A 12,093-nucleotide genomic window follows, 5' to 3' on the forward strand; every position below is an offset into this window, starting at 1 on the left:
TACTGAAGATTCTATGGCCTGTGGTGTAGACGATGGGAAACAAGGGACTATGGGTGAGAATTTACTGAGTACTGGGGCATGCTGCTGAGGTAACTCTTAGGAATATTTGACGGTTGCAGCCAGCTTTCCAATCACCATCTTTCTTTTTCTTCTAAGTAGTCCAGGAATCAGTTTGTTTAAATTCCTTTCTTCTGCAATTTGACCAAGACTCCTTTCTTCCCTGGTCCCCACTGTGGGACCAAAACCATGTTTTATTGCTTCTTTGTTTCCTTTATGTTTCTGTAGCAGACAATTCTTTTAAGATTTTCTGAAGAGTGTTGTTTTTTGCAGTGGGGAAAAAGATGAGAGTGAAAAAGGCACTTCTTCAATATTTCTCAAAACTATATGTCAAGACTCATTGGTGAGGCATGAAATCAATTTAGTGGATTGTGAAATTGATTTAGTAAGTAGCAGCCAGAGTTGTTTTGTTGTTGTTTTGTTTTATTTCTAGTGGAATCGAATAGAAAATATTAGAGTGCATTGCATGGAGGAAGGGTCAGTATTGTTTCATAAGCTTTTGTTTCATATATGAAAATGTTACTTATTATGGTCACAGCCAAAAAACTTAAAAGCTCACACTTTATGGTGCCTCTCTTTTTCAACTTCTTTGCCTTTTCTCACCCTTTCTCAATCACCCTCCCTCACATCATTGTTGTCATTAAAGTTGATACAGAGAGTTAGGAAGTTAGAAAGGGAGGTCTCTGAGGTAACAAAGTTCTAACACGTTATTTTCCCTCTTTGTACCTCCCTTATGTTACTTGTCACTTCTCTGTTTTAATTTTTGAGACAGTCTTGCTCCGTTGCCCAGGCTGGAGTGCAGTGGTGCGATCTTGGCTCACTACAACCTCTGCCTCCCGGGTTCAAGCAATTCTCAGGCCACAGCCTCCCAAGTAGCTGGGATTTCAGGCGCACACCACCATGCCCAGCTAATTTTTGTATTTTTAGTAGGGATGGGGTTTCACCATGTTGGCCAGGCTGATCTTGAACTCCTGACCTTAGGAGATCTGCCTGCCTTAGCCTCCAAAAGTGCGGGGATAACAGGCATGAGCCACTGTGCCCAGCTGACTTCTCACTTTACATTCATTCATTTTCCAAACATTCATTTTTACATACCAGGCACAGTTCTCTGCACTATTCACTTGTTATGCATTTGACAGATCATTTATTAACTAGCTACTCGGTGCAAGGCAGCATGGGTATTAAGATGAATGTGACACAATCCTTACCTTCAAGGAGTTTACCATTTAGTGTGGGAGATTTGAGAGTTTGTTGCCACCATTTGTACTTTGTCCTCCCCCCTGCCCTTTCCTCTACTTCCCTAACCTGTAGGTCTTTGGGATCCTGGAGTAACAAAGTCAGAAAAAGCCTTCTTTGACTCTTAAGAATTTTAAATTTTATTCATACAATAAACATTCATCAGACACTTATTTTGTGCCAAGCTGTGCTCTGTTTGCTGAAGATAACATCAGAGAACAAAAGAGGTAACACTCTCTGTCCTTATGGAACTTATCTAATTGGGAGAGATATAATAGACAACATGATGAATGGCAAAGTATATAGTATGCTAGAAGGTAATATGCTACGAAAAATAGAACAAAGGAAGGGGGATTGGAGTCTCAGCCATTGAGGAAGGAAGGTGGCGATTTAAAATAGAGTAGGAAGGTTTGGCATTAGGCCAGGAGCGTTGGCTCCTGCTTGTAATCCCAACACTTTGGGAGGCTGAAGCAGGCCGATCGCTGGAGCCCGGGAGTTCGAGACCAGTATGAGCAACATGGCAGAACTCCGTCTCTACAAAAAGTAGCAGGGTGTGGTGGTGTGTGCCTGTCGTCCCAACTACTCAGGGGGCTGAGGCAGGAGGATCACCTGAGCCTTAGGAGTTCAAGGCTGCAGTGAGCCGTGATCGTACCACTGCACTCCAGCCTGGGCAACAGAGTTAAACCCTATCTCAAAAAAAAAAAAAAAAAAGGAAAGAAAAGAGATGTTTGGCCTTTCTGAGAGTGCCAAGTCCTAACTGTCAGACCACCAGGGAAGGTAGGTTTGGCCTTTCTGAGAAGGTGACATTTGAGCATAGACTTTGACATTTGAGCATACCATTAGTCTTGGGGGTAATACGGTTAGCCAAAGGTTATCTGAGGGAAAACATGCAAGGCAGAGGAAGCAGCAGTGGATAGGTCCTGTGGACTAGTATGGCTCGCATGATGCAAGAGCAGGGAGAAGACCAGTGTCGCCAGAGTGAGGGAAGAGGAGTAGAAAATGAGATGATGTCCATAAGGAAACGGGGGTCAGATGTTTTAGGCCCTTGCCAAGACTTGGTCTTAGATTACTCTGGGTGAAATGAGGAGCTGTTTCAGGTTTTCAAGCAGAGAAGGGACCTGATCAAACCTCAATGTTTAAAAAAACCTCTCTGGCTGTTCTGATGAGCCTAGATTCTTGAGGGGCAAAGGAGGGTACAGTTAGGAGGCTATTGCAGGAACTGAGGCACAGATTTTGGTGGCTGTGATCAGGATGACAGCAGTAAAGGTGGTGGAGAGTGGCCAGATTCTGATATATTTTCAAGGTAGAACCAACAGTATCTGCTGATGGATTGCCTTTGGGATGTAAGAGAAAGAGTCAAGGGTGACTCCAAGATTTCTGGAAGATAGCCAGGTGCGGTGGCTCACGTCTGTAATCCCAGCACTTTGGGGAGGCCCAGGTGGGTGAATCACCTGAAGTCAAGAGTTCAAGACCAGCCTAGCCAACGTGGTGAAACCCCATCTCTACTAAAAATACAAAAAATTAGCCTGGGGTGGTGACATGTGCCTGTAGTCCCATCCACTCGGGAGGCTGAGGCAGGAGAATCGCTTGAACCCGGGAGATGGAGGTTACAGTGAGCCAAGATCATGCCAGTGCACTCCAGCCTGGGCGACAGAGTGAGACTCCAACCCAAAAAAAAAAAAAAAAAGATTAAAAAAAATACAGATTTCTGGCTTGAGTTACTAGAACAGTGGAGTCGCCAGGAACTGAGATGGAGAAAGCTGCAGATAGAGCAGATGGAGGGCAAACTTAGGAATTCAGTGTGGGGTGTTGTGTTTGAACATCCAAGTGGGGACAGTCATTAGGCAGCAGGGCTTGTGAATGGGGGTCAGGAGAGCGGTCCAGGCTGGAGATAAAAATCTGTGGGTTATCAGCATATAGAAGGTATAAAAAGCCACAAAACTACATGATACCATCTAGGCAGTGAGTACAAGAGAAAGGACCATTGCCCATTTCAACATTGAAAGGTTGGGAAGAAGAGGAAGACCCACATAGGAGAGAGTAAGGTAGGAAGAAACCTAGAGGAGATGAAAGCTGACTGAAGAAGGAGTGTGGGGAGTGATACAGTTTGGATGTTGTCTCCACCCAAATCTCATGTCAAAATGTCATCCCCAGTGTTGGAGGTGGGGTCTGGTGGGAGGTGACTGGATCATGGGGGCAGCTTTCTCATGAACTAGGTTTAGCACCATCCTCCTTGGTACTGCCCTCACCATAGTGAGTGAGTTCTCATCTGGTTTTTAAAAGTGTGTAGCACACCCCCTCGCTCTCTTGTTCCTGTTTTTGCCATGTGACGTGCCTGCTCCCTCTTTACCTTCCACCGTGAATACAAGCTCCCCAAGGCCTCCCCAGAAGCCAAGTGACGTTGGAGCCATGCTTGTACAGCATGCCGAACTGTGAGCCAGTTAAACCTCTTTTATAAATTACCCAGTCTCAGGTATTTCTTTCTTTTTTTTTTTTTTTTTTGAGACGGAGTCTTGCTCTGTTGCCCAGGCTGGACTGGAGTGCAGTGGCGCGATCTCAGCTCACTGCAACCTCCACCTCCCAGGTTCAAGCGATTCTCCTGCCTCAGCCTCCTGAGTAACTGGGATTACAGGCGTGCGCCACCACACCCGGCTAATTTTTTTGTATTATTAGTAGAGATGGGGTTTCACCATGTTGATCAGTCTGGTCTTGAACTCCTGACCTCAGGTGATCCACCCACCTAGGCCTCCCAAAGTGCTGGGATTACAGATGTGAGCCACCGTGCCCAGCCTCGGTATTTCTTTATAGTAATACGAGAACAGACTAATACAAGGAGTGATCAGTTGTGTCCGATTATGCTGATAGTTCTTACAAAATTGGACTGATCATTGGGTTTAGTAGTCTGTACATCCCCTTCACATCACTTACAGCGTTTGTAATTATTAATTTATAATTATGGTTGTTCAGTGTCTTCTTTGCTAGAACGAAAACTTCTTGAGGATAGGGACAGTGTTTGCTTTGTTCATTTTATTATAGTCATTGTAGACATTCAATAAATATTTGATGAGTGAGTAAATGAGTGAATGAATGTGCAATATGATTACCTTCTGCCTAGCTCCAAAATATATTCTGGACAAAGCTTATATAATAGGCAGAATCTGTATCAGGGAATATAGAGGGCATTATCAGGTCCAGCAGGAAAAATCAGCTCATTACTGAGATCTTTGCTTTAGCTTCGAGATACTCATTTTAGAAGGTTTACTAGACATCTTGGAGCCAGTGATGTTATTTGGTCCTAGACTTGATGACACACTAAATCCAATTTACAGTCATGTTCTTTGTGGTGCATGGTGTGATGAATTATGTATTGGGTGTTTTGTTTTTTGTTTTTTTTCTTTTGAGACAGAATCTCGCCCTGTCACCCAGGTAGGAATGCAGTGGCGCCATCTCGGCTCACTGAAACCTCTGCCTCCTGAGTTCAAGTGATTATCCTGCCTCAGCCTCCTGAGTAGCTGGGACTACAGGCACGTGCCACCATACCCGGCTAATTTTTGTATTTTTTTTTTTAGTAGAGATGAGGGTTTCACCACATTGGTGAGGGTGCTCTAGAACTCCTGACCTCAAGTGATCCACCCACCTCGGCCTCCCAAAGTGCTGGGATTACAGGTGTGATCCACCGTGCCTGGCCTACAGGGTGCTTTTGAGACATAGTAGCTCAGGATAAAGGATCAGAGCAGTAGATTTTCAAAAGCAGGTAAACAATTGAAATGAGATCTCAAGGGGATGTTGGAATGTTTCAAAAAGGAGAACTGGGAAAGACATTTCTTGGCAGAGGGAGCGACGCATGCAAAGATTGCAGTTTGGGAAAATACCGTCTGTGTGGTGGAACTACAAGGTTGGTGTATGTATGATAGGGTGTGGGCTTGTTATTTCCCACTGAACTGGAGCAACTCGAGTTGTACAGGTCGACTGGAATGTTGGGTGAGTGTGAGGGTGTGGGGATGGACGAGATGGATGGTCTTGTCTGCCAAGTTTAGGAGCTTGAATTTTAACCTATATTCAGTGGAGAGCCACTGAAGAATCTTAAAAGCAGAGGATTCATAATAAACTGGGGAAAATAGGAGCAGTGAAGTAATATGGTTGCTGATGAAGTTTAGGAAGTTTAATCTGGCATCTGAATATGGGATGGCTTGTAAGATTGTAGAGAGAAGAGGCAGGAAAGCTAGCTAGAATATTACATTATTCATGAGTGAGGCAATGAAAATGGAGGAGTGAAAATGGATTTGAGAGGGTGTTCAGGCTCTTGGCTGTTTGAGAGGCCTCTATTTAAAAGAAAACACGCATCTCCTCATCTTAGACGACAGCGTAGAGTGACACTCTCTATGTCAGCTGGAACCAGAAGTAATCTCCCAACATTATTGCCTTTCAAGAAAAAGGAGATTTATTGTGCTTAACGGAGTGGGTACAGTGTAACATATATTATCCTCAATCAGAGCAGTGTCCCGGTCTGCCACTTGGCTTCTCAGCTGTGTATTTTTCTCAACACTGACTTCATTACTCCTCCTGGTTTTAGCACTTCCACCCTGCTGAATTCAGCACATCCAGAGAAAGGATCAGAGGGCCGGCCTCTAGTTGTTTCATAACATGGAATTTCAGGCTTCCAACTAGGTCACCTCCAGAATTGTAATTTTTTTTCTTTTTATAAGACCTGTTTCATGGTTCCTGCTGAAATGGAGGGTGGGGAAGGAGAGCGAGATGATGGCTGCTATTCACAATGCCTACTCTTACCTCATGACTGGTCTGGGCAAGTGTGGTAGAAGCAGGAAAGTCCACTTTTGGGTGGATTTGATTTGGGCTTGGGGTGGGGAGTCTGGGAATGGCAGCTACTGATTTGGTAATGGCTGCAGAGAGGAAGGCAGCAGAAGTATCACAGAGCAGCTGCAAACTTCTATCACCTGGACTATATTACAAATAGATTTGGGAACTCAGCTAACCAGGGAGGGTGAGGTGACAAGGTGGCCGCTCACCTCCTTCCTGTCTGGTGCTAGAAATCAAAACCTGTTCACTAACTAGGTTAAACAGTTTATACCATTTTCTTTTTTTTTTTTTTTTGAGACGGAGTCTCGCTCTGTCCCCCAGGCTGGAGTGCAGTGGCGCAGTCCCGGCTCACTGCAAGCTCCGCCTCCCAGGTTCGCGCCATTCTCCTGCCTCAGCCTCTCCGAGTAGCTGGGACTACAGGCGCCCGCCACCACGCCCGGCTAATTTTTTGTATTTTTAGTAGAGACGGGGTTTCACTGTGGTCTCCATCTCCTGACCTCGTGATCCGCCCGCCTCAGCCTCCCAAAGTGCTGGGATTACAAGCGTGAGCCACCGCGCCCGGCCTATACCATTTTCTTTGATTCCGACATGCCCATGCTTTATATTTGTACATCTCTGATCTCAGTCTGTATCTTACAATGGATGATATATCATAGTTTAATTGGCAGCTTTTTTCTTTCTTTAGTGGTCCCTAAGGTAATGGTGCGCTGTATAATCGGTGGTATCATTGGTTCAGTGGATACACACACGAGTGTGTGGATATGTTTGGTGGTGGCTGACAGGTGTCAAAGAGGGGAAACAAGCTCTCTTCCCAGAGAAGGAGTCATCACAGGCAATGCTGATATTTTAAGCCTCATATGCACTCCATATGTTTATGTGAAAGGAAATCTTTGATTGGTCTTAAGACTGTTCGTACTGTCTGTTTTCAGGCAGTAATCTCTTAGCTGTTATCAGGAGAATCAATTGGAAGCTATTAGATGTCTCTTCAGTTATTTCTTAATAAGACAAGTTTTCGGGTCGATGTTGTGACTCTTGTGATCCATGGCTTACCTGCTTTCATCATAAATCTTGCTTATTTTCTTTCCCAGAAATCATCAGTGAATTTCATTTGATTTGATCCTGTTAACCTGCTTTTATTGTTACCAGTTTTTTCTAACCTATTGGGTTAGCTTGTTGGCATTGCAAAATCTGTGTTGAGAAATACTCAATGGCCCACTTCTTGATTTTTGAGTGCCTAGTTGTACCTTCTTTGTATCTTTCCTAGAAAGATTGTTAAAGTAATGATAAGTTGGAGGAATATTTCTTATTCTATAGATACACACACACACAGCATGTATATACTTATACATGACATATTTTTATTAGACTTCTAATTTAGAGTTTTTAAGGATTCTTGTACAATTCATGTAGTTTACATGGAGACTAGAAGTGTGCATGTATGCATATAGTCTCAAAATAGATTATACTCAATTATGTACAGAAAAGTTCTGCAGTTTTTGGGAGTGAGACGATAACTGAACTCCAAGAACTTTGGCTAACAAGGTTAACCATTTAGTTGCATTATGGATGAGAGCCTGGCTCTGAAGTCAGGCTTCTGGGTGTTTGAATTTTAGCTTCTGTGACCTTGGGCAAGTTACTTAACTTCTCTGTGCTTGAGTGCTCCTGTCTATAAAATGGGAATAACAACAGGACCTACCTCAGGGTTCTAAGAATTAAGTAAGATAATGTATGTAAAGTAAGTAAAAGCATGCCTGGCACAGGGTACACTTAATGAATGGTAGGTGCTATTTTTTATTTTATTTTATTCATTTTTAATTTTTGTGTTTTTTTGACAAACAAATGGGGTCTCACTGTGTCACCCAGGCTGGAATGCAGTGGCACAGTCATAGCTCACTGCAGCCTCAAACTCCTAGGCTCAAGCGATCTTCCTGCCTCAGCCTCCAGAATATCTGGGATTATAGGCTCTAGCCACCACATCCAGCTGCTATTTTTTTTTTTTTTATTATTAATAAAGGATCAGTTCAAGGGTGAGACCAGAGCTCTTGCTCTTTATCTGTTGGTTCAGGAAAAAATTATTTCTAGGGCTGGACACGGTGGCTCACACCTGTAATCCCAGCACTTTGGGAGGCCGAGGCAGGAGGATGGCTTGAGCCCACGAGTTGGAGACCAGCCTGGGAAACATAGCAAGACCCCATTTCTACCAAAAAAAAAAAAAAGCTGGATGTGGTGGGAGGGTGAGGTAGGAGGATCGTTTGAGAGCCCAGGAGATCAAGGCTGCAGAGAGCCATGATCTGACCATTGCCTTTGGCCTGCGTGACAGTGTGAGACCCTATCTCAAAAAAAAAAAAAAAAAAAAAAAAAAAAAAATTATTCCTAGTAAATGATTTTTAGTTATGAAGTAGAAAAGTGTCTTCTAACTCAATGCTTTCAAGAAATTCCCTAAATTAATTGAACATTAAAAAAATAGGGATGTAAGTTCCATGAAGGTAGATGCCTTATATCTGTTTTGTCAACATCTGTGTCCTTAATATCTAGAATAGCGCCTGACTCATGTATAGTAAGTGCTTAATAACTATTTGTTAAATGAATGAAAAAGGGCCAATGGCTATTAAAAGCTACAGACATTTCATCTTATAGACCAAAATATGTAATTTATCCTAGTATGTAATAATTTAAAATTGTATTTTAACAATATATGGAAATAAGTTTTATCTAAAGTACTAGAAACTCGCAAACCTAAGTACGTTTAAATAAGCTGACTTTCTGTGAGCCTATTAATTATGTTGGAAAATAAATAAATAAATAAAGACTTTTCTTGTTTGATGTAAACTAGGATATATGTAAGAAAATTGAGATGTTACTGTTGACAATGTATAATTAATAATGTACTGTTAATTGTAGAGTTTAAAGTTATTTCATATAAGAAACATAATTTTAAAAGTACACCTAACATGGTAAAAATTTTATGTAAACATTAACAGCAGTTATCCCTGGATAGGGAAATTATAATTAATTAAGCAATTTTTTCCTTTTACTTCTCTTTATTTCCTCTTTTCTTTTTTTTGAGACAGAGTCTCACTCTCTCACCCAGGCTGGAGTACAGTGGAGTAATCTCAGCTCATTGCAACCTCTGCCTCCCAGGTTCAAGCAATTCTCCTACCTCTGCCTCCCAAGTAGCTGGGACTGCAGGCGCTCGCCACCATGCCTGGCTAATTTTTGTATTTTTAGTAGAGATGGGGTTTCACCATGTTGACCAGGCTTGTCCCGAACTCCTGACCTCAAATGATCCACCCACCTCGGCCTCCCACAGTGCTGGGATTACAGGCGTGAGCCACCTTACCTGGCTATTTTCTAATATTTTCTACAAAACAGTGTTGTGTGAATTTAAAAAGGACCCCCAGAAATCCAACCAATATTTATTGAGTGTTTTTCAAGGAACCTATTCAGTGACTAGGTGAAAGAGTTTATACCACTTTCATTGATTCTGAGATGCCCATGTTTTATATTTGTACATCTCAGATACCAGTCTGTATCTTACAATGGGTGATATATCATAATTTAATTGGCAGCTTTTTTGTTTCCTTAGTGGTCCCTAAAGTAATGGTGCACTTTATAATCAGTGGTATCGTTGGTTCAGTGGATACCACAAGAATGTGTGCATGTGTTTGGTGGTGGCTGACAGGTGTTAAAGAGGCGAAACAAGCTCTCTTCCCAGAGGAGTCATCACAGGCAATGCTGATGTTTTAAGCCTCACATGCACTCCATATGTTTATGTGAAAGGAAATCTTTGGCATTAAGACTGTTGATACTGTCTGTTTTCAGGCAGTAACCTCTTAGCTGTTATCAAGAGAATCAATTGGAAGCTATTAGGGGTCTCTTAAGTTATTCCTTAAACAGGCATGCAAATACTTGAGCATTCTAAATGAGAAAGTTCATTGAATTTTACTTTGAGTCTTATGGTTTGGTCTGTAGTATAAGGCAGTGTTGCACAGAGTAAGGAACGTGTGTTTTCCACCCAGTTCTTTCTGTAGAACATTTGGTAAATCCTGGGGCCAGGCGCGGTGGCTCACACCTGTAATCCCAGCACTTTGGGAGGCCGAGGCGGATAGATCACGAGGTCAGGAGTTCGAGACCAGCCTGGCCAACATGGTGAAACCCCGTTTCTACTAAAAATACAAAAAAATTGCCAGCTATGGTGTCCCATGCCTGTGATCCCAGCTACTCAGAAGGCTGGGTTCAATCACTTGAACCCAGGAGGCGGAGGTTGCTGTGAGCGGAGATCACACCATTGCACCCCAGCCTGGGCGACAGTGCAAGACTGTCTCAAAAACAAAAATAAAAACAAAAAACAACAAAAAAAATTTGGTAAATCCCTTAAGCAATCTGGACCTTGTTTTCATCATCTAAGAAATGAAAGGATTAGCCTTGATAATTGTGAAGGGTGGTGCTCACTTGTTACTTCCATAGTTGTATTATTTGATTTGGAGTTACGAGTGTATGTGTGTGTGTGTTTTCTCTACAGCCATACACACTGCTGCTATGGATATGCTGGGAGGACCTGGTATCGAAAGCCAGTGCAGAAAAGTTGATATCATTGCAGATGCAGCATATTCCATTTTCCAAAAGCCAAAAAGTTTTACTGGCAACTTTGTCATTGATGAAAATATCTTAAAAGAAGAAGGAATAGAAAATTTTGACATTTATGCAATTAAACCAGGTAATGCTTTTATAGTTTTTAAAAGTAGCAATATGTTTTTCCATATTTTCTGCAATGAACACATCTGTCTTTTGTGTGTGTTTGTGTGATTGTAAAATGAATGTGTTCGTTTAAAAGCTGTCTTCCCAATGAAGGAAAAAAACCCATACAAACACAACTTAAAAAAAAAGATGAATGAAAAATAGAGGTGAGTTGAGGGCTTTTGAAGTGATATATAAGCACAGAAAGTCAGATCAGTTACTAGCCACTTCTAAATCTCGAAATAAGAAATGAAAATTATTTTTTAAAATTGGTCTTAAAATCACAGAGTAAAGATTTTGTTCAAGAATATGTGGTAACAGATGGTACAGTAGTGGGTTATGTATTTATTTATTTATTTGAGAAAGGGTCTCACTCTGTCACCCAGGTTGGAGTGTAGTGGCGCAGTCTCAGCTCACTGCAACCTCCACCTCCCGGGCTCAAGTGATCCTTCCACCTCAGCCTCTGGAGTAGCTGGGACTATAGGCGTGTGCCACCACACCTGGTTAATTTTTGTATTTGTAGATGTGGGGTTTCACCATGTTGCCCAGGCTGGTCTTGAACTCCTGAGCTCAAGTGATCTGCCTGCCTTGGCCTCCTAAAGTGTTAGGATTACAGGTGTGAGCCACTGCACCTGGCCCAGTAATGAATTTTTTTGTTTAAAATAATTTGTGATTGTGGAATCTCTAAATATTTGTCTCTTAAGTGCGGTCTTTTAGAGTAGCTTAATGACAGATGGTGTAGATGAGTGGGCAGGCTCTGTCTGATGGACAGTAAAGTGATCTGAGAAGCTTCTAGAAAGCCCTCTTGTTAAATAACTCTCCCTCTCTGAAATTGGGGATGATAATGATAATAATGGATTTTTACCATATAGAATATGATGTATTCTAATATAGCCATACATAGGGGTTATATTTATTTGTGCTAAGGTATATTTTAAATATTATTCATTAAACTGAGCTTCTAAATGACACAAACCATGTTTATATTTGTATCATCCCTGCTCACCTCTGCAGTTCAAACTAAATAGCGGATTATAGTTTTACAAAGTACTCTTATATGCATTATCTATTTAGCCTGCATAACAATTCTGTAAGGGAAGTAATGCTTAGTGATTAAGAACACGGAATTTGGGAGAAGACAACCCAGCTTCATATTGCAGCTCTGCTGCTCACTGCTATGCAGCTTTGAGCATGTCACCCAGTTTGTCTGTCTCAGCCTCAATTTCCATATTGGTAAACTTAAAA

At 42.0% G+C, this 12,093-nt stretch overlaps 1 protein-coding gene across 1 annotated transcript in view; it reads left to right on the forward strand.

Moving 5' to 3' along the window:
• HSDL2 (hydroxysteroid dehydrogenase like 2) overlaps positions 1 to 12,093 on the forward strand; it is an 89,664-nt gene that overhangs the window by 44,634 nt on the left and 32,937 nt on the right. Inside the window, exon 7 of the mRNA XM_003264004.4 lies at positions 10,634 to 10,828. Coding sequence (XP_003264052.1) covers positions 10,634 to 10,828 — 195 coding nt within the window. The remainder of the gene's footprint in view (positions 1 to 10,633; positions 10,829 to 12,093) is intronic.

This window comes from Nomascus leucogenys, chromosome 8, assembly GCF_006542625.1.
Source record: "Nomascus leucogenys isolate Asia chromosome 8, Asia_NLE_v1, whole genome shotgun sequence".
NCBI classification, from domain to species: domain Eukaryota; kingdom Metazoa; phylum Chordata; class Mammalia; order Primates; family Hylobatidae; genus Nomascus; species Nomascus leucogenys.